This window comes from Manis javanica, chromosome X (assembly GCF_040802235.1).
Source record: "Manis javanica isolate MJ-LG chromosome X, MJ_LKY, whole genome shotgun sequence".
Lineage (NCBI taxonomy): Eukaryota > Metazoa > Chordata > Mammalia > Pholidota > Manidae > Manis > Manis javanica.
The window spans coordinates 139,679,604-139,701,779 of NC_133174.1; the positions used below are offsets into that span (position 1 = coordinate 139,679,604).

The following is a 22,176-nucleotide window of genomic DNA, read 5'->3' on the forward strand; positions in this document are numbered from 1 at the left end:
CTCTGCTCTGGGCAGGGCGCCCATGTGTGTCCATGCCAACCAGCCAGCCCCTGCCCTGGCACCCAGGACCTGGGCTGCCCCTGGGGGCCCACTGGGCTGTTGCATGCTCAGAACCAGAGGGGCTGCAGCTGCCCTCTCTGTCCTCCTCAACTGCTTCAGCAGCAGCAGCTGTTGGGACCCTGATCCCGGTAGGAAGGCCAAGGCCTCGGGTTGGTCTAGAGCAAGAGAGAAGCATTTGCTGCAGCATCAAGGGCAAACCAAAGCCAAGGGGCAGGCTGATGGAGGATGAAAGGGAGCAAGATGGTTTCTAGGGAAGGGGCACTGAGGCTGGGGCAGTGCCCCGGGGACCTGTGGGCTCTCTGGAGGGTGGGATGGGCCTCTGTCCCTTTCAGGGGCTCCAGATCATGCAGATCAGTTCCCAGGGCAGGGGCAGCAGAGGCCCGGGGTATCTGGGAAACCCAAGGTTTGAGTGTCTCCCTAGTGCTGACCCCGCCTTTCATATCTCCTGTGGGCCCTGAGCTTCTCCCAGTCACCCACCCAGCTGGGAAGCTGCAGCCTCCAGGACCTGGAGCCACAGCTGGCCCAGGGCACAGTGAAGCTGCGGTGGGAAGGGTGGAAGAGCGGCGGCCCTGTGGGTGGGAGGCCTGCACCTGGCCATGCCCGAGCTCCAGGGGCATGCCAAGGCTGTGCTGGCTCTGGGCTTTGCTCTTGTCGGTCCTTCCACCTCCGTAGGGCCCCACACTGCCTCTCCCCAGAAACCATCCTTCCTTTCCCAGAGCACATAACCCTGCCCCCCACTTCCTCCCAACTCCTTAGGCACCACACTTAGCACTTTCTTGTTCTCGAGTCCTCTGGGCCAAGTCTTGCGTGCCTTCCCAAGTTGTCTGGGACCACCCCATGGGCTGGGACCCAGATGCTCCTAATGCCCATCACACCCGCCTCTCCCTCAGGAGGCCCTGAGTCCCAGCTACTCAGGGCTGTGAGCTGCAAGCTGAGGTCCGTCCACTAGGTGTCAGTGTGGGGCTGGCACTTGGAATAGTGGCAGCTCTGATGCCTGGAAGGAAGCAGCGTCCTGAAGGCTGAGGGCCAGGGGATGGCATCGTCTCATTTGCCAGCTTCTGGTGTGGGTGTCTGGCCCTGGGAGGTGGTAGCCTGGATACCAGACCCTCATGGAAGCTTCTGGTGCCTTCAGTCATGGGTCTGAGGAGACTCATGGAACTGAGGCAGAGACCGTGAGGCCTCAGGGCAGGCCTGAGTAGGAAGTGGGTTGTCCCAGGAACGTACAGTAAGGGCCCTGCTTCTGAATGCTGGGGTAGCTCCTTTGTGGCTGTTCATTCTGGTCCCCTGCACCCACCAGGCCCACCCTCTCTCCCAGCCCACTTCACCCTCTTGCCCTCCTCCTGGTGGCCTGGGGCACCATCATGAACCACTGACAATCCCAGCAGCCCCACAGGACTAGAGGAAGGAGCTGGGGGCACCATGGGCAGGGCAAGGAGCCCATGTCCCATCCTTGCCCTTCACCATGACCTCCCAGCGCAGTCTGGGAAAGGAGGCAGCCCTCTCTGGAGGGTGGGCCATGAGAGCACAGGGCCTATGCTAGACGGTGTGAGCAAGACTGACAAGGTCTTTGGGCTGCTGGACCCCACCCTCCCCCAGGTCCTGTGTCCTGTGCACATGGTTTGACCATGCCCACCTCTTGCTGGCTCAGCATAGGTGAGACTTGTGTCATCTTGACCCAGAGGGGTCCTGGGCTGCTATCAGGAGCCCGCACTCATGGGCACAGGGAAGTTAGCTACTTGGGGGCAGCTGAGAGTGAGCTGTCACCCCCATGCTCTCCACCCATCTTGCTCCTTGGGGCAGCCTTGGCTGGCTTCTTCTGCCCCTGTCTCTGGGCAACAACACTGGCCATCCCCGGGCCCAGCAGGGTTCCCTCTGCCTAACAGTGGCAACACTGGGGCAAGGGGGGTGATGGGGGACTGACATCAGGTGTTAATGCTTTGTTTTGCTTCTCCCCTTCGGAGGGATCCTCTGTAGTCCCCAGACAGGTGGCTTAGGGGAATGGGCTGGCCCTTCATCATGTTGGAGGTCCCACCTGGGGGCATGCCCATGCCCTCCTGGCAGCTGGAGGGGCTGCAACCACACTCCCGCACACACACCCCCAGGGTCCACAGAAAGGCTCTTGACGCCAGGCCAGTAGTGCAGGTCACACCTTCCGGGAGCTTTGAGTCTAGTGGGCCACACTGGCAGCTGGCCTTTCCCATGCTTGCCCCCTGTGCCCCTGATCTCTGTGTGGCTTGCAGGCCTGGCTGACAATGCCAACGACTTGGAGAAGCGCAGGCAGATCTACGGGCAGAACTTCATCCCCCCCAAACAGCCGAAGACCTTCCTGCAGCTGGTGTGGGAGGCTCTGCAGGACGTGACCCTCATCATACTGGAGGTGGCCGCCATCGTCTCCCTGGGTCTCTCGTTCTATGCACCGCCTGGAGAGGAAAGTGAAGGTGAGCATGGGAGGACCTGACAAGAGGGAAGGAATGGGACCCGACACAAAGGGGCCACGGCGTGACTCCTTTGCCACCCCTCCTGTCCTTGGGTGCAGCGTGTGGGAACGTGTCAGCAGGGGCAGAAGACGAAGGGGAGGCCGAGGCGGGCTGGATTGAGGGGGCCGCCATCCTGCTGTCAGTCACCTGCGTGGTGCTGGTCACGGCCTTCAACGACTGGAGCAAGGAGAGGCAGTTCCGGGGCCTGCAGAGCCGCATTGAGCAAGAGCAGAGGTTCTCAGTCATCCGGGACGGCCAGCTGCTACAGGTCCCCGTGGCCGCGCTGGTAGTGGGGGACATTGCCCAGGTCAAGTATGGTGAGTGCACCCCGTACCACCCACCCAGCGAAGGAAGTGCAACCCCTGTTTCAGGAAAATGTAGGAACCCCTCAGGGCAGGCCTTCCCCGAAAAGCACATGGACCTGAGGTTCACAGCCCCAGAAAGTAGGCTGTCCTCATGGCGTATTGAAGGCAGGACAAGGCTGGGGGTGGGCAGATCTCCCAGGAAAAGGAGGAGACCAAAGGAAGTGGGACCTACCCCACTGAGACCTTCCCTGGGGCAGGCAGGAGGTGGCAGGAGAAAGGCCAGCTGGACCCACAGCCTGTGATTCCATAGGAGACTTGCTGCCTGCTGATGGGGTGCTCATCCAGGGCAATGACCTTAAGGTCGACGAGAGCTCCCTGACAGGCGAGTCGGACCACGTGCGCAAGGCAGCTGACAGAGACCCCATGCTGCTCTCAGGTGAGGCCTGGCGCCGGGCAGCCTGGGAAGCCATTTGGTCTGGCCACCCCTTCAACTAGGAACCCTCTGAGTAACCCTTCTGGTTATGGAAGCTGAAGACTTCACCCTCTATGAGGCCAGGGTGGCCCATGGGAGGCATGATAGGCCCCTGGTATTCTGAGGGGAGCCCCTAGAGGTGGGGGTGGGGCCTGGGTAGGCATAATGCCATGCTGCTCCCTAACGCAAACCAAGAAGCGCCAGTGGGGGCAGTGTTCCCTTTCCAGAAGGTTCCAGCTTAGCCCAGTGTTTATCCCAGTGGCAAATGCAGTGCAAAACAGAACAAAGAGGCTGGAGGTCCCAGCCGGGCCGTGTGAACAGCTCAGCCCATGCCTCTGGGCCAGTAGCTGCTCCTGTGTGGGCCTCTGATTCCCCTCCAGCCTAGGCTCAGAGTCAGCATGGCCTCCAGGACCTCCAGACACTGACTCCCTGCTTGTAAGATTCCCAGGAGAGAACTGTAGGTGCTGAACATGCCTCCTGCCGGGCAATGCAATTCTCTTATCTCAGTCTCTCTGTGTTGCTGTGCCAGGCACTCATGTCATGGAAGGTTCTGGAAGAATGGTGGTGACAGCTGTTGGTGTGAACTCCCAGACAGGCATCATCTTTACGTTGCTTGGAGCCGGCGGAGAAGAGGAGGAGAAGAAGGATAAGAAAGGTAAGGCAGCACTGCCTGCCTCTCTGCAGCCCACTCTCCCTCTTCTGCCTTCCTGCTGGTGGTCCCCTGCTGACCCAGTCCCGGGCTTCAGCTCTGGTTCCTGGGAGAGCCAGCCATCAGCTGAGAGTGAGAGGTCACACCCTCCCTTCTGATTCCTTTCAGCACCCCTCTTCTGGGTTTTTGCCCCAGAGCCAGCAGGTTGGGAGTCCCCTCCGCGCCAGCTCTGTGTAAGGGCAGCTTCCCTCAGACGGCTCTCCCCAGAAGCCTTGGGACACGTGTGCCAGGGTCAGGGGAATGTCCTGTGTGGGTAGGAATGGGATTGAAGGGACAGGGGCCAGCAGCTCTGGCTTGGGAGAATGCTGCTGGGGGCCTCATGCCCACCCTCAGGGGTGCTTGAGCCCCAGGGTAAGGTGTTGAGAGTCCCGGGCAGAGGTGGAGGACTCCAGGGCCCAAGACACCAGACTCCTCAAAGGGCATCCAGGGCCAGAGGAAGCTGGGATGGGGCAGGGGGCCCTCACTGCAAGGAAGCGCTGTGGGCCGGATGCCATCTGGGAGAGCCCAGCTCAGCTGCCCTCGGCATCCCCACCAGCTGCCAGCCCCACCTCGGTCAGGCGAAGCCACTGGCCTGCTGAGCAGGAGGGCTCTCTCTGCCCGGCCCCTTGGTCTGTTCCAGCAACTTGGGGCCAGAGCAGCATAAGGACACGTGTGGTGGTGCCCGAGAGCGGCAGTCATGTGCGCTGTGAGGGCAATGGCGCGGGCCTGGGTACTGGCACAGGACTCTCAGAAGGCCAGCCCAGAGCACGGGCTCCCACCCACAGAAGCCAGTGTCCCCAGCCCCGGCCCCCTCCCTGTGCTGTAGGGGACTACAGCGTCAGTGACACTCAAAGCCCTGGCAGCTGAGTCACTCTAACCTTGTGCCCCCTCCCCCGGGGAGTCTCCTCTGAACCCTACCGCACTCCCACAGGGGTCCTGAGCATGGAGGCCCCACCCATGACCCCTGCCCCCTTCTAATGGACACCCAGAGCTAACTGCCGGCTGTGCTGCAGAGAAAGCTGATCCCTAGACCAGCGGGGGTCAGGAACCCCCTGGTAACCCCCTTGTGCTGAATCTCACTGGGGGGCACTGCTTGGGGCTACAGAGCTGGGACCAGACACCTGGCAGCCCTAAGTGCCCATGGTGGCAGGCCTTCCAGAAACCTCCTTTCCCCTGTGCTCACCAGCTACTCTGTCTGTGCCCTGCTGTCCTGTGCGCGTATGTGTGTGTGTGCCAGGGCCACGTGGACGTCCTCAAGTTCCCGTGTCTGTCATTCCTCTTCCATCATAGGCAAGCAGCAGGATGGGGCGATGGAGAGTAGCCAGACCAAAGGTAATGCGCACCTGACGCTCAGGGTGGGCGGCCGGGTGGGGGGCCAGCGGCCTCACTTGCAGGAGTGGCACCTAGAGGCCATCTGCACACCTTGCCAGATGTGCACAAAGGTTGCTTATGAGAGGCCATTCTTGTGAGGAAACTGAGGCTCAGAGAGGGTGACTCAGGCCTGTGGGTTTCCCAGCTCAGCTGCCTGTCTTCTGAGGCTCCGAGGCCTGCTCTCCTCTCAGCCCCAGTGCCTGGTTGGCACTGATACTCAGTAGCCAGGATGAATGGTTGTCAACTGTAGATGCTGGAAATGTGAAGGTGGATAAAGCACAGTCCTGGCCCTGAGGAAGGTCACCGTCCAGAGGGACAGACCCCCTGGGGCAACGATCAAGTGCAGCATGGGACCCAGGGACCCAGGAACCAAGACAGGGTCAGACAGGCAGACGGGAGTTGAGAGGAAAGGGACTGCGAGAGCAATCAGTGGGGAACGAGGCTAGAGGGACCTGGCTCCAGGGCCGTTGAACGTCTAAGTGGTCTCAGGCAGCCAAGGGGTGAAGGGACAGGTGAGAAGACTGGAAGCAAGAGGGAGCAGGTGACACAGCAAGGTGGCCAGTGGAGTTAGAGACCCCATAGGCCTTAGAAGTGGCAGAGGCAAGGCAGGAGACACACTCCCCCCACATCGGGGGTAGTGTGAGGGGTGCAGGGCCCCCCAGGGAAGTGGAGACAGAGGCGTGAGGCTTGCCCAGGGTGGTCCATTCCAGCTAAAGCCTCGGACAGCCGAGGAGGGGGCAGAGGAGAACACATACACATGCCAGGCTGGGTGCTGCTAGAAGCTGGGCAGGGAAAGAGAGCACAGGGGCCCCTGAGCCTCCCTGAGGGGAGCAGGGAGGTGGCTTCAACACCAGTGGGCCCATGAGGCAGCTCAGGGTTCTGGAATGTTCCTTGGGCCCCAAGCCTCTGCTCTCAGGCATTGAGATTTGGGGCATTACAGGAATGGCCACCCTATCTGTGTGCCCAAGTTATTTGTGCTTGTGTCTGTCCTCCCTTCCCCATGAGCCCCCAAGAGAACCATCTCTGTCCAGTCCAGGACTGCACTGGAACTGCCCGCTCATCTCACGGGGGCCTGGGCTGCCAGGAGAGAGCAGAGAGCCCCTGTGCCATGTCACACTCAGAAAGCAGAGTGATCCCCTGAACCTCATGTCCTCTCGTACAGTGTGGCATGTCTCCCTGTGAAAGCCCCTTACAGTGGCCACCAGGCTGGGCCCTAACCTAGGCCATGGGCTTCCTCGTGTGCAGCTAAGAAGCAGGATGGGGCAGTTGCCATGGAAATGCAGCCCCTGAAGAGTGCAGAGGGCGGAGAGATGGAAGAGCGAGAGAAGAAGAAAGGCAGCGTGCCTAAGAAGGAGAAGTCGGTCCTGCAGGGCAAGCTCACCAAACTGGCTGTGCAGATCGGGAAAGCAGGTGGGGACAGTGGAGGGGGCAGCCCGGGGCCACAGTGGGTGAGGAGAACAGTGGGCTCCTGGACACAGGGCCAGGCGGCAGGGGGCAGGCCAGGCGCCAGCACTGACGCTGGGGGCCTGGTCCTGCTCCACTGCGATGAGCATGATTTCAGAGCCCTGACTCTGGCTCAGGCCGTCCCTGCTGCAGCGTCCCTTACCTCGTCTTCCCTCTTGCTCTTTTCCTCCCTCACCGCTGCCGGCCCCTGCTGCCCATCCCCTCTGTGGCCTCCATCACGGCTGGGCAGGGCTGGTGATGTCCGCCATCACCGTTATCATCCTGGTCCTCTACTTTGTGATCGAGACCTTTGTTGTCGATGGCCGGGTGTGGCTGGCGGAGTGCACGCCCGTCTATGTGCAGTACTTCGTGAAGTTCTTCATCATCGGGGTCACTGTGCTGGTTGTGGCTGTCCCAGAGGGCCTGCCTCTTGCTGTCACCATCTCCTTAGCTTACTCTGTCAAGGTAATAATAATAATAAACAGAATAGGAATAAAAATCCCTCGGTAGCAGGATACAGACCCAGAAACTGGGGTGCGAAGTCCTTATGCAACTCGGATGCAATAAGGACTTGGAGGAAGTTTGGGGTTGCTCAGGGGAAGAGCAGAGGGGGTGAGCAGGGGCCCAGAGCCACACTCAACCATCCTCATCCACCCCGTTCCCTGAGCACAGAGAGGTGAGCTGCAAAGCAGGTAGGCCGGGGGCACAGAGGGGCAGGAAGGAAGGGGATCAAGGGCAGAGGATACTGGGAGACAGTGGACAGAGCCTGGCAGAGACAGCCGGTCGGGAGCAGCCTGCAGGGCCATCAGGTGGCCCAGGAGGGGGCTTTGGGCAGGGGAATCATCCTCGGTAGCAGGGAGGCCCCGGGGCGGCCTTGCGGAGAGTGGCCACTCAGAGTCAACCGCTTGGCCTGTCTGATATCAGAGTCCTTACGTCTTACAAGCCCGCTGCCTAGTTTGCCCACCACCCTGCAGCCACTCCGAGCTCTGCCTTTGGGTACTGCTGCTGGCCCAGAGGCGAGGATGTATGCCTGCTGACTGGGACCCCCAGGCTGTTATTGCTGCATGGACAATTACTTGGGCAGAGCAGAGTCATATGTGATGCTGTGTTAAAGACCTGCTGCTCCCCCATCCCATGAACCAACCTCCCCAAGGACAGCTGGCCACCCAAGCCCCCACCTGTGCCCTTTACAGAAAATGATGAGGGATAACAACCTGGTCCGCCACCTGGATGCCTGCGAGACCATGGGCAACGCCACGGCCATCTGCTCAGACAAGACAGGCACGCTCACCACCAACCGTATGACCGTGGTCCAGTCCTACCTCGGGGACACCCACCACAAAGAAGTTCCAGCCCCCAGCACCCTGAGCCCCAAGATCCTCGATCTGCTGGTCCACGCCATCTCCATCAACAGTGCCTACACCACCAAAATACTAGTGAGCTGAGACAACTGGTGGTGGCTGGGCCAAGGAGGGCCTGGGGCAAGGGAAGGGGGCCGGGTCAGCCGTGCAGTGTGAGCTGTCGCCAGTGGCCACTATGGTCTCTGGGGTGCTGGTTTTCCTTCTGCTCGCGCTTGGACCAGTACTCCTGCCCTGGCTGCTGAGAGGGGCCTGAAGATCCTGGAAACACCATCCAAGCTCAGTGAATCCTAGGAAACCTGCCCATCCAGTCCACATTGGAGGCCTTCCTTGGCTCCTGGCCACCACACCCGAAAGATGTGTCAGCCAGGGCCAGGCTGGGGCCCCGGGGTCAGCAAGGAGGGTGGACTTGGGCCCCGGTGCCATGCGTGTTCTCCTCCACCTGGCAGCCTCCAGAGAAGGAAGGCGCCCTCCCACGCCAAGTGGGCAACAAGACGGAGTGCGCTCTGCTGGGCTTCATCCTGGACTTGAAGCGGGACTTCCAGCCTGTGCGAGAGCAGATTCCGGAAGAAAAGCTTTACAAAGTGTACACCTTCAACTCGGTCCGCAAGTCTATGAGCACAGTCATCCGCATGCCTGACGGCGGCTTCCGCCTGTTCAGCAAGGGCGCCTCAGAGATCCTGCTGAAAAAGTGAGTGGGTGAGAGGAGCAAGCCCCAGGCTGGGGACACTAGGGGCCGGGGCCAGTAAAGGGTACAGGGGGTCTGCTTTTATTATTGTGGTAAAATGAACATAACATAAAATTGGCCATTTTAATCGCTTTAAAGGGTGCAGTTCAGTGGCATTAAGTGCTGTTAAATGTTGCACACCATCACAACCTCCAGCTGCGGAGCGTTTTCATCGCCCCAGAAGGAAAACCTTGCCCCCATTAAGTGGTTATCCCCATCGCTCCTCCACAGCCCCTGGCAGCCACTGGTTTCCTTTCTCTATGGATTTCTCTCTTCTGGACATTTCATATAAGTGAAACCCTACAATATGTGTGTTTTCCTGTCTGCCTTCTTTCACTGAGTATAATGTTTGTACAGTGCATCTATGTTGTAGCATGTATCAGCACTTCATTCCTTTTTATGGCCGAATAATATTCCACTGAATAGACAGACCACATTTTGTTCATCCTTGCACCTGTCAGTGAACACTCAGGTTGCTTCCACCTTTTGGCTATTGTGATTCTTACTGCTATGAACATCCCTGTACAAGTTTTCTTTGCACATGTGTTTTCAATTCCATTGGGCATATTGCGGGGTCATATGGGAAGTCCATATTTAACTTTTCAAGGAACTGTTGAACTGTTTTCCACACCAGCTGCACCATTTTACATTCCCACCAGTACTGCCTGAGGGTTCTAGCCCCTCCTCATCCTCACCAATGTGCTGTTTTCTGGTTCTTATGATTATCATGATTATTCTTATTACAGCCACTCTAGTACATGTACAGTGGGATCTCATGGTGGTTCTGATTTGCATTGCCCTGATGACTAGAGGTGTTGAGCATCTTTTCATGTGCTCATTGGCCATTTGTACGTCTTCTTTGGGGAAATGCTTATTCAAGTCCTTTGCCTGTCTTTGATTTAAGTTGTCTTTTTATTGTTGAACTGGAAGGGTTCTCTATACATTCTGGATACTAGATCCTTAACACATATATGACTTGTAAATATTTTCTTCCATTCTGTGAGCTGTCTTCTCACTCAACTGATGCAGAAATGTTTTTCAACATGAAGTCCAGTTTATCTCTTGTTGCTTGTGCAAGTTTTCTTTTCGAGGTGATAAAAATGCTCTAAAGTTGACGGTAGTGATGGTTGCAGAGCTCTGGGTCCCCGCGGGTGTGGCGGCAGGATCTGGAGGTCCTGGCCCTCTTTCTGTGCTTCTCCTCTGGCAGGCACCATGGCTAAAAGCCTTATTTGTGCGCTTGGGTGCTGGGATCCAACCCCAGCCCCTCTGTTTGCTGGTTGTATGAATGTGATGCAGTTGCTCCTCTGCCTCGGACCTCTGTTGTCGCCTATAACATGGAGGAAGCAGGAACACTGCCCTCCCGGGCGTGCTATGAGAATTACACACGCGAATCCACACAAAGGCTGGGCTCCCTGCCAGCCTGGGTTGTACTCGTAACTTCCTGCTCTGTCCTCCACAGCCAGCATCCTCTGTCCTTCACTAGTCCGTTTGCAGCCCCCATTCACTGCGCACTATGCCTGCCTCTGGGGCCCTTGGTTCTCTCCTCCTCCTTCTGCACCTGAATCCCACCCTCCCCACCCCAGCCCTTCCGAGAAACTCCCAGGGTCATCAGGGCTCATACTGCAGGGCACCGCCTTGTTGGGGCCCCGCTCCATGCCATTCACTTCTCGCTCATGCTCCACTCTCTCTCCCTAAAGCCCCACGGGGCAAGAGTGATGTCCCCCATCTGCCATCAAGTCCACACCAAGCTGCGAAGGGCCCTGGCTCCAGCCTCCTACCCGGGGGCTACACCTCCTGGGCCGTGGCAGTCTATGGATTTACGGCTCCTGGGGCTGCCAGACCCAAGTAACAGAAACCTAATGGCTTAAAACAACAGAAATCTATACTTGGAAAGCTCTGGAAGCCAGGTCTAAAGCCAAGGTGAGGGCTGCGCTCCCTCCACAGGCTCTGGATAAGGGTCCTTGTGTCTTCCAGCTTCTGACAACACCAGCAGTCTGTGTCTTTCCTTGGCTTGTAGATGTGTCCCTCCAGTCTCTGCCTCCATCATGAAATGGCCTTGTCCCTGTGTGTGTCTGTGTCTCTATGTGCCCTCTTCTCATGTCATAAGGATCCCAGTCACTGAACTCACCCCACTCCAGTGTGACCTCATCGTAACTTTGCAACAAGCCTGTTCCCAAGTAAGGTCACAGGCTGAGGCTCTGGAAAGAACTGGAACTGGGGGGAGGGGTGCACTGCTTAGCCTTTCACAGGCAGCGCACCTGCCTCCTCGGAGAAGAATGTGCACAGTGTGGGCCAGAAGGCTCTCCCTGGTGCCTGCTGCACCTCCCAGCAGCCCCCGTTTGCTCCACTTGCTGCGCTGCCGCAGCCCCTCTGGTTCTGCCCCACTTCTAGGTGCACCAACACCCTGAACGGTGATGGCGAACTGCGTGGCTTTCGCCCTCGGGACCGGGACGATATGGTGAAGAAGATCATTGAACCGATGGCTTGTGATGGCCTCCGCACCATCTGCATTGCCTACCGGGACTTCCCTGCCACCCAGGAGCCCGACTGGGACAACGAGAGTGAGGTCGTGGGTGACCTCACCTGCATAGCTGTCGTTGGCATCGAGGACCCTGTGCGGCCTGAGGTAGCCACGCACTTCTCTGGGACTGTCCCAAGTTGTCGGGTCGGCTGGAGGGGCAGCCCTTCCTGCCATCCAGCCTCCACAGCTTAGACTGTAGACATAATGCAAGAAAGACCCACCCCTCTCTCCCACCTTCCCAGCGGTCACACCACTTCCTGCTGGAGTCCAGCCAGGCTGGGGACGGTTGGCAATGCAGGGGGTGTGGCCACCACAGCCCAGATCAGACCCTCCCCATCATACTGAATACCCCCTTGCCCTCTCACCTCTGCACCCACGCGGAGGCTCTGTCCTACCCACTTGAAGACACCCTCTTGCTTGGCCTCCAGGACTGGCTCAGGTTCTACCTCTACCAGGCGAGAGTTGGCAATAGTTAGATTCCAAATGGCTGTGACACCCACAGGACCGATGGACTGGAGGGGACAGCAAGGTAGAGGCAGGACCCAGGCGTGACTCCCAGAGCTCTGGTTTGGAGAAGCGGGCAGGTTGTGCTGACATCCCTAGGCTGGGAAATCAGAGGGCACACAGGTTTGGGGGCGGGGAGCAGTTCTCAGTCGAGGGTTTGGTTGGGGCCAAGTGAGGTTCAGGACATCCCTATGGAGATGTCAAGTGTGTAGGTGGCTATCGGAGTGGAGAGCTCACAGTAAAGTTCCTGGCAGGAGAGACATTCCAGAAGCATTCTTACATAAGTGATGCCTGGGGTGGGTGTTCAGTGGAGCAGAGGTGGGAGGGGCCTTCAAAGGAAACTTGAAGGATGGGGCAGGCGGGGCAGGGCGACCACAAGGGCCACTTGGCCAAAGCAAGAGAGCAGCTTGCCTGGTCCCAGCAGAGGAGGGCCCTTGACATTGGGAGGCCATTGAAGACCTTGACCTGAGCAGATTCTGTGGGCTGGCAAGGCAAAGGGCCAGCATGGTAGACAGCTCTATCGAGAACGCTACTGAAGAGGGAATAGAGATATAGAGCAGAACTGGGGCAGGGTGTGGAGGGAATGAGCAGTCCTTAAAGGTGGGAGGGCCTCAAGGGAAGACAGCCTGCCAGGGCTGGAGCCAGGTGCCAGTGGTGGATGTAGGACCCCAGGCCCCAGAGGGAGAATGCCAGACACAGGGGGTGCAGGTTGCTAGAGGGTGCAGGGAAGGGCCCTCTCTCTCCTCCAGGGCCAGGGCCTCTCCAGTGGCACCCACCTTATGTCAGAGGCAGGACCACCTTGATCCTGCTAATTAACCTGAAAGCAGGTACAAGTCGCCCTGGGGGTGCTGAGATGAGGGAGGCAGGTGTTCGTACACCGCATCAGACACCTAACAGTCTCGATCCAGAGTCAGTACCTACCACATCTAAGCACTGGCCATGGGTCATCAGCGACAGTGTCTCCCCACATTCCAAGGAGACTGGGACCACCATGTGCAGATTTGGGGCACCTCGGGGCCAGCCTGGGAGGAAGCAGGGGGTGGCAGAGAGGAGAGGACAGACTTCCAGCCAGAGGAACAAGCCTGGCAAAGGCAGGTAGCACGTGGAGCAGCCTGGGAGAAGCAGGGGAAGGGGACATCTGAGGGTGGCAGGGAGAGGGCTGCTGCACAGGAGCTGGGCCCAGCCCTTCAACCCATCAGTACCCTTCTCAGAGTAGGACATTATGGTTTTCATAAGTTTAGAAAATGTGGAACACAGGCCAATGTAACAAGATGGGCACAGTGAAGGCCCCATCACAGAGGCTTGCTGCAGCAGGTGGAAGCGTGGGGCAGGAGAGGCCCCTTGGCCAGGCAATGGGCTGCTCACTTACGATCCAGACAAGGCCTTGGTGGAAGGGCCCAGGGAACAAGACAACTCCTCTCTGGCTTGAGAGGGCCAAGTGAGAGTCCGGGCAGCAGATGGCACTGACACTGCCAGGCTGTGGGGTCCAGGCGGACCCCCACAAAGACCAGCCAGAGGGGTGGTGGCCAAGGAGGGGGCCAAGGGCCCAGTGGAGTTATGGGTGCTAATGGCAGATGGGAGGGTAGATGGAGCTCTGTTAAACATGCCAGGGTGCTGGGAGGTGTGGCCAGAGGAGGGCCCTGGGGATCTCTGCCCTGCAGCACCATAGGGGCCCTGAGAGGAGTGGGGTCTCCATCAGACACCTGGCAGAGCAGACAGGGACCAGGACCGCAGGCAGGCAGGTGAGGAAGGACAATCTCTGCAGAGGGAGAGGGCACCTGAGAGGGGCACGGCCTGGGCAGCATCCCGCACATGTAGAGGCCGGCAACCCAGGGGCTCAGGCTCATCACAGCCACTGGGTGGCAGCAGAGGGGTGGCTGCCAGACATTTTCAGGGACAGAACGGAGTGCACTTGATGGGGGGGTGTCTCCCTGTGCCCCATCGTCCAGAACCCCAAGATCCTCAAAGAGCAGAAAGTGTCCCTGAAGCTCGGAGCAAGGAGCCACACTGCCCTTGCGCCGTCTCTTCCCTGCTCAACCTGTCCCCAGGGCTTCCCCCCAGCCCAGCAGTGCTCACGGGGAGCCCACGGGGAGGCACTGGGCCCGTCGGACAGGCAGGGAGCCAGGTCCAGGGCCCGGGCCACACCCACGTCTGCACCCAGGCAGCTCACAGGCCTGGCTCGCTGAGCTCTGAGCCTGCTCTGCCTGCTCCCCCTCCGCCTCCCCTCCTGGCCCCTCAGGCACCATATGGCCGCCTCTCTCCTCACCACAATCTCTGGGCTCAGGAGTTGCCTCCTCGTTAGCTTGAGAGCGGAGCCGCCTCCTCCTGCCCAACCTCAATGACCTTCAGCCTATTTCCGCTCAGCACTAGGAGGTGTGTCATTCGTTCATCCTTATCTAGAGTCAAATGGTAAACTTGGGAAATGGAAATGTGTGCTCTAGAAGCAAAGCCGTGTCCCTGTTCCCTGACAAGCATAGATGATGCTTTACTGTGTGAGACCTATAGCTCTGATGGGGGACAAGTGCCACAGGTACCCAGGGCTTATCCACAGCCAGCTGATGGCCAGGAGCCTGCCCTGAGTCAGGGCCCCCAAGGGGACAGGCCCGCGGTGGGCCTGCTGTCCGGCAGGGGGCTGGGCCCAGAGGTCCTCCCTCATCCCTCCGGGGCGAGCTCTGGGAACCAGGGCTGATCCGAGCTCAGCAGCTCTGGGCTCCGTTTGGCAGTGGAAGGTAAGGTTGCTGGAGCTGGGTGATTTCTGTGATCACTTTTCCAGACACGACTCTGCTGGTGACCCTCAACAGCAGAAAAGCTTCCAGTGGCTTCTCCCAGCCTTGCTAGCTATTGATGTAGGCTGACCATGGCAACAGAGGAGACAGACCGTGGGTGCTGGGGTAGGGGTGGGGGCAACACTGTGCTGCAGATTCGGATGAAGGGAAGGGAAGAGCCTGGACACAAATGCCTCTTGCTTTTATGGACCCACCCACCTCTCTTGTCTCTTCCAGGTCCCTGAAGCTATCCGCAAATGCCAACGTGCAGGCATTACGGTCCGCATGGTGACTGGGGATAATATCAACACCGCCCGGGCCATCGCAGCCAAGTGTGGCATAATCCATCCTGGGGAGGACTTCCTGTGCCTGGAGGGGAAGGAGTTCAACCGGCGGATCCGCAATGAGAAAGGCGAGGTGGGCCCCCACCCCCCTACCCCTGCTTGCCCGAGCCCACTGGGGGCCAGGATCCACAGCCACTGTGTGCTTCCCCTTCCCAGATCGAGCAGGAGCGTCTGGACAAGGTGTGGCCCAAGCTGAGGGTCCTCGCGCGATCATCTCCCACTGACAAGCACACTCTAGTCAAAGGTAATGGAGTTTGAATGGAAGACACTGGTAGAGGCTGGCCTCATCATAACAAATAGGGAGACTCAGGCCCAGGAGACATTTATCCAAGTCACACAGTACGGGGCCCCTGCATTCTACTGAATCACGTCACCTTGTGTCATGCCACTGGATGGTGGGCTGGGGAATGGAGGGCTGCAAGCAGTGGGCACAGTTGCAATCCCAAAGGATCACCAGAGCCAACCAGCCCCCTGCAGCCCCCAGGGCGATCACACCAGGCCACAGATGGCTCCAGCCCTGCTCTGTGTTCCAGGGATTATAGACAGCAGCACCGGCGAGCAGCGGCAAGTGGTGGCCGTGACAGGGGATGGCACTAACGACGGGCCAGCCCTCAAGAAGGCAGATGTGGGCTTTGCCATGGTAAGTCGCCTGCTGCCAGCCTGACTTACCATGCCAAGTAGGGCCTTTTATCTCCAGTACGTTCGCCCTGTGCATGAAGGTGGGAGCTATAGGTGAAAGAAGCTTTCTCTCACATCCTGGCCTCAGCAGACTGACCAGCAGACTGGCTCTGCTGGTCAGGGGGCACACATGTGAGTTACTGAAATGCATTTGGTGTGATGATACCTGAGGTGGCAGTGCGGCCTGGCTGGGCTGTCCTGGGCTGTGAGGAGCTTGTCAGTTTTCCCCCACCTCACCCCTTCATGGGCCAGTCTAAGTGTGCACGTCTCTTTTGCTGTTCTTATGGAGCTAGTTCTTTCTGTAAAACCATGACCCTGCTGAACAGGGTGGCCTGACAGACGCTGCCCCAGTGGCTGGCCCTGGCACCACAGCCTTCTGCTGGAGTTGTGTTTGGCCGCCGAGGGCCAGCACCCAGCAGGCCCTTCTCTCCACCCTACCATGAAGGAGCGCTGTTCACGTAGCCACATTTGGTGGGGCCCACTGTGGGCAGGGTAGTCCTTCACAGAACCCAGGACCCTGGGGGAGGCCAAGCTTCAGGCCCCGGGCACTGTGACCCCTGAGCCCTGGGGCAGCAGCCAGGGTGTGTGGCTTCATGCAGCTGCAGCTCACCCTGCATCAGCCCCTCCAACCCGTGTGCACCAGAAGATATGTCCTCGCTCTGCCAAACACATCCCCGTCCAGCACCATGGGCGCTCCTTAGCTGCTCTAACTCACTAAGACCAGACAGAAGACCAGTTGGCAGCCATGTGGCAGTGGCTGGGCCTTGTGCTTGAGGCCATGATTTGGCTGCACAGCACCCTCTTGGTTTATGTCAAAGCCCCTTGCCATGCTGTCAGACAGCTGCCATTCGGAGTACAAGCACATGTTGCATGAAACAAGAGCTGTTCCCAGCTGGTGGGGAGCCCCGTTTGGAGGGGCAGGCAGGTTGTCAGCCTAGTTAGGCTGGGTGATCAAGTGGAGCTGGGGAAGAGGCCAATATACACTTTGTGTGTGTGCCCCCCACCCAGGGCATCGCAGGGACTGATGTGGCCAAGGAGGCCTCAGACATCATCCTGACTGATGACAACTTCACCAGCATTGTCAAGGCAGTCATGTGGGGCCGCAACGTCTATGACAGCATCTCCAAGTTCCTGCAGTTCCAGCTGACAGTCAATGTGGTGGCTGTGATCGTGGCCTTCACGGGTGCCTGCATTACTCAGGTGGGCACTGGAGGCAGCTGTGCCCTTGGAGGACTCTGGATCTCCCTCCCACAACCCATGGGGCATGCAGGAAGCACGTGGTTTCCCAGGCTCCTCGTGCCCCGTATACCTGGACCCTGGTGCAGGGAGCAAGCCCGGGACTCCAACCCCAGGAGTGTTCGGACCCAGGTGCAAGAGCTAGGTATTTTCTTTGCTGGAGATTTTTTTTTTTTTACGATAAAATTCACATACCAAAAAAGTCACCATTTGAGAGTGGCAGTTAGTACATTCACAGTTTTGTGCAACTGTTTCCTCTTAGTTCCAGAAGATTTCCTCACACGAAAAGGAAACCCTGTCCCCATTAGCAGTCTCTCCCCAGTCCCGGTCCCCAGCCCCTGGCAGACACTGATCTCCTTTCTGTCTCTACAGACTTACTTGTTCTGGACATTTCACATAAATGGAATCAAATGATTGGTAGTCTTTTGTGCCCGGCCTCCTTCACCTTGCACAGCGTGCCGGAGGCATGGATCAGTAGTGCTGCATTCCTTCTGATGGCAGAGTGGCGCCCCACTGTATGGAGAGAGTGCATTTTGCTTATCCATTCCTCCACCAGTGGGCATTTGGGGTGTCTCTACCTTTTGGATGCTCTGCACAAGCGCTGGGGCCAGTGGGACCCTATAATTACTGTTTGGAGGAGCCTCTTCCCCTTTTTTCAATAGTTGAATTCTCTCCAGCATTGAGTGTCCAGAATTTATTTGCCTCTCTTTCAAAGACTTTTTATTGAGATGAAATTCTCATAAAAGAAACTGCACTCTAATAGCCATTTTAAGGTGCACAACTCAGTGCTTCTTAGTATATTCACAGTGTCATACAACCACAGCCTCTGTCTCGCTCCAGAACTTTCTTAAGCCCCCTGTTCCCACTAAGCCATCGCTCCCCACTCTCCCCAACCCCGGCTCCTGGCTGGCACTCCCTTGCTTTCTGTCTCTGTGGACCTGTTGATTCTGGAAGTTTCATAAAAAAGGAATCACACAGTATGTAGTCCTTTGCGTCTGGCTTCTGGGAGGCTGATTTTTACCCAAGTCAGAGGCAATAAGGAAAAGGACGGTCCAGTGTGGAGTTCCTGCCTCTCCTTGCCCCCTGGGAGTGGGAGGGTAGGAGAGCACCCAGCAGTCAGGCTTTCACGGTGTGGGGCAGCTGACGGGGGTTGTAACTGTCCTGTTAACAGTTCAGACCGCACCTTCTCGATCACTGCCACCAGCTGAGAAAAGAAGGGACAGTGGCAACATTCTCAGAGCAGGAATCTGAAAACCCAGCAAGCGTGTGTGTTGACGTAGCAATGGTGATGTCACTTTTTATGGGGACTTTGGATTTGTTGCATTTTCACTTGAATGAAATTCTGGGGACACTAACCTCAAACTGAGTTTCTTCCTAGGAGTGGGGGACCAGTGGGGTTTCTGGTCCCGCACAGGGGTGACTGCCTCCTCTCTGCACAGGACTCTCCTCTCAAAGCCGTGCAGATGCTGTGGGTGAACTTGATCATGGATACGTTTGCCTCTCTGGCCCTGGCCACAGAGCCGCCCACCGAGTCACTGCTGCTGCGGAAGCCGTACGGCCGAGACAAGCCACTGATTTCCCGCACCATGATGAAGAACATCCTGGGCCACGCGGTCTACCAGCTCACCGTCATCTTCACCCTGCTCTTCGTTGGTAGGTTGGTCCCGCGGCACAGTGCGCTGCGGCTGGCCCCGCAGCTGTGCTCTCTGTGCGCGCTTCCCCGGGATGCCACAGGCCCCTGAGCACCCAGGAAACCGTCCACCGCTCCACAGAGCGGGCGGAATAGCCCATCCGCCATCCAAACGCAGACCGCCCCCCATCCATGCACTCCCACGGGACTGCTCCTCCAAGGGACAAGGGCCGCAGCACTCTGCTGAAGGAGCAGGACAGCAAGGGGACAGGAGCAAGGAGGAGGGGGAGGACAAGGCGAGCCAGAGGAGGGAAGGCAGGGGGGAGGCGGGGAAGCGGGCCCCCGGGCCGCCACAGCGAGATGCCTGGGGCCTTGGCTTGCAGGGGAGCTCTTCTTTGACATCGACAGTGGGAGGAACGCGCCCCTGCACTCGCCGCCCTCAGAGCACTACACCATCATCTTCAACACCTTCGTCATGATGCAGCTCTTCAACGAGATCAATGCCCGCAAGATCCACGGCGAGCGCAACGTCTTCCACGGCATCTTCAGCAACCCCATCTTCTGCACTATCGTCCTGGGCACCTTTGCAATTCAGGTAGGAGGGGTGGCTCCACTCCTGGGAAAAGTGGGGGAGCAGGAGACCTGCCCCCCTCAACTGGCCTGCCCAGTTCTGAGCCAGAACCACTTCTGCCCACCTGCTGTGCCGGCCCCTGTGGCTCTCCCTGGAACCCTGTGCCCTCGGTGTGCACAAAGAAGACACACCTCATCTTCAGAACATTCCAGCCTTGCCCTGCAATCACCCTCTGGGCTCCAGATGGGCTCATGGGCCTTCCTCAGAACTGACTCCCTCCCAGCTCCCTCTAGGTCTGCCACTCTATTCCTAGCATTTGACTTCTTGGCAGCAGGCCACCATAACTCCAGAAAGTTCCTTTGGAGATGGCCTCTGTGCCCTGTGCTGACACAGCAGCCTCTAGCCGCCGCAGTGCTGGGGACAGGCTGGTCACTCAGCTCTCCAGGAGGAGCTGAGTGTTCAAAGCTAAGGCGTACTCTTCGGAAACCTCACAGGAGGCCAGGAGAGCCCACCCTACATGGTTCCCAGAGGAGGGACCCCCAGGGAGGCAGAGGGAGGGTGGGAACTGTGGGCAGGAAAGCCTTTACTGCAGCTCCTTGGGGAGGAGCTGTGACACGGAGTCAGCGGGTGAGCAAAGGTGGCCTGGAGTGAAAGCCCAGGGAGGGGGCAATAGCCTACATTGGAAAGCTTGCCCCTGGAAGGGGGTCCTCCCCAGGAGGGGGCGGTGAGGGCTGAGGAGCCCAGGGCAGATGTTCAAGTATCAAGTTTACAGAAGCTGGAAAGGGGGTGAATCTGCCTGGGGGGAACCAACAGTACCCCTGACTCTGACCAGGGTGGCCTGGAGGACAGGGGGGCCCTGACAGGTGGAGGCTGGGCCTGCCACTGGACCCTCCTCCTTCCCACCCCTCTCATGCAGATCGTCATCGTCCAGTTTGGTGGGAAGCCCTTCAGCTGCTCCCCACTGTCCACAGAGCAGTGGCTCTGGTGCCTGTTTGTTGGTGTTGGGGAGCTGGTCTGGGGACAGGTGAGTGTCTGCCTTGTCGGCTTGCCCGGCCCTGCCCCTGCCCAGCAACCTGCTCTGGAGCCACAAAGCCCATGCCTAGGAAAACATGCAGTGCGTGTTCGGGGGCCGCAGCATGTAGGAGGGCTCAGACCTAGGGCAAGCCACACTCCAGGTGCGAGGCCACGAGTCACCACATCTGCAGAGAAACCACAAAGGGCCATGGTCAGGATGTCACAGGACCCTGGCAAAACTCTGAGCTGATGGAAAGTGAAAGGGCGACACCTCAAGCTGGGTGGGTTGCAGTTGAAGCCCCCCACAGGCAGGTTCCCAGCATTGATGACTGCATTAGGAAGAAAGCCTGGGTGCTAGGGCTGGCTGGCCCATGGGCACACAAGAGGCCTCTGAAAACATTTCTCTGCAGTTCTAGAACATAGGCATAAAGAGGCTAAGTCCAGGATCCACTTTGCCTTATGTCTTGGTCACCTCAGGCCTCCAGAACAAACTGCCACAGACTGGGCAGCTTATATAGCAGGTGTTATTTTCGCAGCTCTGGAAGCTGGAAGTCCAAGATCAAGACTATGTAGGGCAGGGTCCAGAAGAGACCATGCACGCACTTCCAGGTCGCCTGTCGGTGTAAGCACATGGCAGCACAGTTTCTCCCGGCGCCAAAGTGTGACAGCACGCATGGAGCACTGCCACTGGGGAAGCTCCCCCGAGCTGTGGTGTCCAGGGCCTTCACTGGGAGTCCATCCTGTAGGCCTGGAGCACCCACGTGGCTGACCTCAGTGAGTCTCCACCCCCCTGGAGGTCAAGCCGCTGTGTGTGGCCCAAGAGCCCTCCAGCTATCACGCTGTCCACATAGACTGCCTGGCGGGGCCCTCAGCCCCTGGCAAAATCAGGCAGGGTGTGCTGGGCCTAGAGGGCCCCTCCCAGACCCGGGCAAGGGCCAGACCTGTCTCTGGCAAGGTGAATCTCTTACCACGCACACTATGCAGCAAGATCACACTGGCTGCTCCTTGACCCTCAGGCTAGCCAGGAACTGATGGAGGTGGAGCCCTAGGCATGCACACGGGGCCCCTCAGTGGGAACTGCCCCTCAGCCCCCAGCAACCTCCATGCCCAGCTTTCCAGGGACTGCTCTTGGTCAGGGGAAAGAAACTGGAAAGCAGCGTTTGGCACCATGCAGGGGCGGTCCAGACATGCAGCCTCAGGGACCAGGAAAGGTGCCCCATCCCCAAGTCTGCCCACAGGGAAGAGGTGTTTAGGAAACAACAGTGTGTGATGCCAGGGGACAGGGAGCACAGACACCAGCTTTGGCCTGTGTCAGAGGGAGGTGGGCAGTCTGGGAACCTTCCTGGGCCCAGCAGAGCTCCCACCCCTGCCTGCTGTCCTTCCCCTCTGGTTCCCCAGGTCATCGCCACCATCCCCACCAGCCAGCTCAAGTGCCTGAAGGAAGCAGGGCACGGGCCTGGGAAGGATGAGATGACCGACGAGGAGCTGGCGGAGGGGGAGGAGGAGATCGACCATGCTGAGCGGGAGCTCCGCAGAGGCCAGATCCTCTGGTTCCGGGGTCTCAACCGGATCCAGACACAGGTAAGCCGCCGTGCCATGTGGATACTCTGGCTTTCCTGCCTCGAGAGGGTGGCAAGCAAGCGGCAGAGAATGGGTGAGATGAGCCCGAGGTCAACAGGGAAGCCCTTGGGTCTTGTTGCCAAGATCACAAGGGCAGTTGCTGGTGTCCCCAGCCAACTCTCGGCATGCCCACCAGCAGTTGTGGGGCTGAGATGGCCTGTCCACAACACTCCATCAGAGCCCAGGTGACCCTCCCCTAGAGTGGGCGCAGGTGTCAGCTAAAGGCGTGTGCTGTGACCAGTAGCTATCTCTCGGGGGCACGGGCCGCCCACTGTCCACATAGCTGCTGAGCCTCACTTCATTTGGCAGAAATTGCTCCTGGTCATGGGGAAGCGACATTCTCGGGATGGGAGAGGTAACTCTTTCAGATAGTCTTTGGCAAACTCAACATT

General features: G+C 58.6%; 1 protein-coding gene across 9 annotated transcripts in view; it reads left to right on the forward strand.

The window, feature by feature from the left end:
- Positions 1-22,176, forward strand: part of ATP2B3 (ATPase plasma membrane Ca2+ transporting 3) — a 59,063-nt gene that overhangs the window by 20,135 nt on the left and 16,752 nt on the right. For 6 of the 9 annotated variants that reach the window (XM_073227572.1, XM_073227571.1, XM_073227573.1 and 3 more), the window contains 18 exons: positions 2,301-2,498; positions 2,597-2,854; positions 3,153-3,278; positions 3,844-3,969; positions 5,293-5,334; positions 6,619-6,783; positions 7,067-7,281; positions 8,010-8,252; positions 8,624-8,865; positions 11,293-11,527; positions 14,929-15,108; positions 15,192-15,279; positions 15,569-15,675; positions 16,722-16,913; positions 18,389-18,602; positions 18,963-19,174; positions 20,067-20,174; positions 21,563-21,745. In XM_073227572.1, the coding sequence (XP_073083673.1) occupies positions 2,301-2,498; positions 2,597-2,854; positions 3,153-3,278; positions 3,844-3,969; positions 5,293-5,334; positions 6,619-6,783; positions 7,067-7,281; positions 8,010-8,252; positions 8,624-8,865; positions 11,293-11,527; positions 14,929-15,108; positions 15,192-15,279; positions 15,569-15,675; positions 16,722-16,913; positions 18,389-18,602; positions 18,963-19,174; positions 20,067-20,174; positions 21,563-21,745 (3,134 nt within the window). The remainder of the gene's footprint in view (positions 1-2,300; positions 2,499-2,596; positions 2,855-3,152; positions 3,279-3,843; positions 3,970-5,292; positions 5,335-6,618; positions 6,784-7,066; positions 7,282-8,009; positions 8,253-8,623; positions 8,866-11,292; positions 11,528-14,928; positions 15,109-15,191; positions 15,280-15,568; positions 15,676-16,721; positions 16,914-18,388; positions 18,603-18,962; positions 19,175-20,066; positions 20,175-21,562; positions 21,746-22,176) is intronic. The other 3 variants (XM_036991058.2, XM_036991060.2, XM_036991062.2) reach the window with 1 other exon arrangement.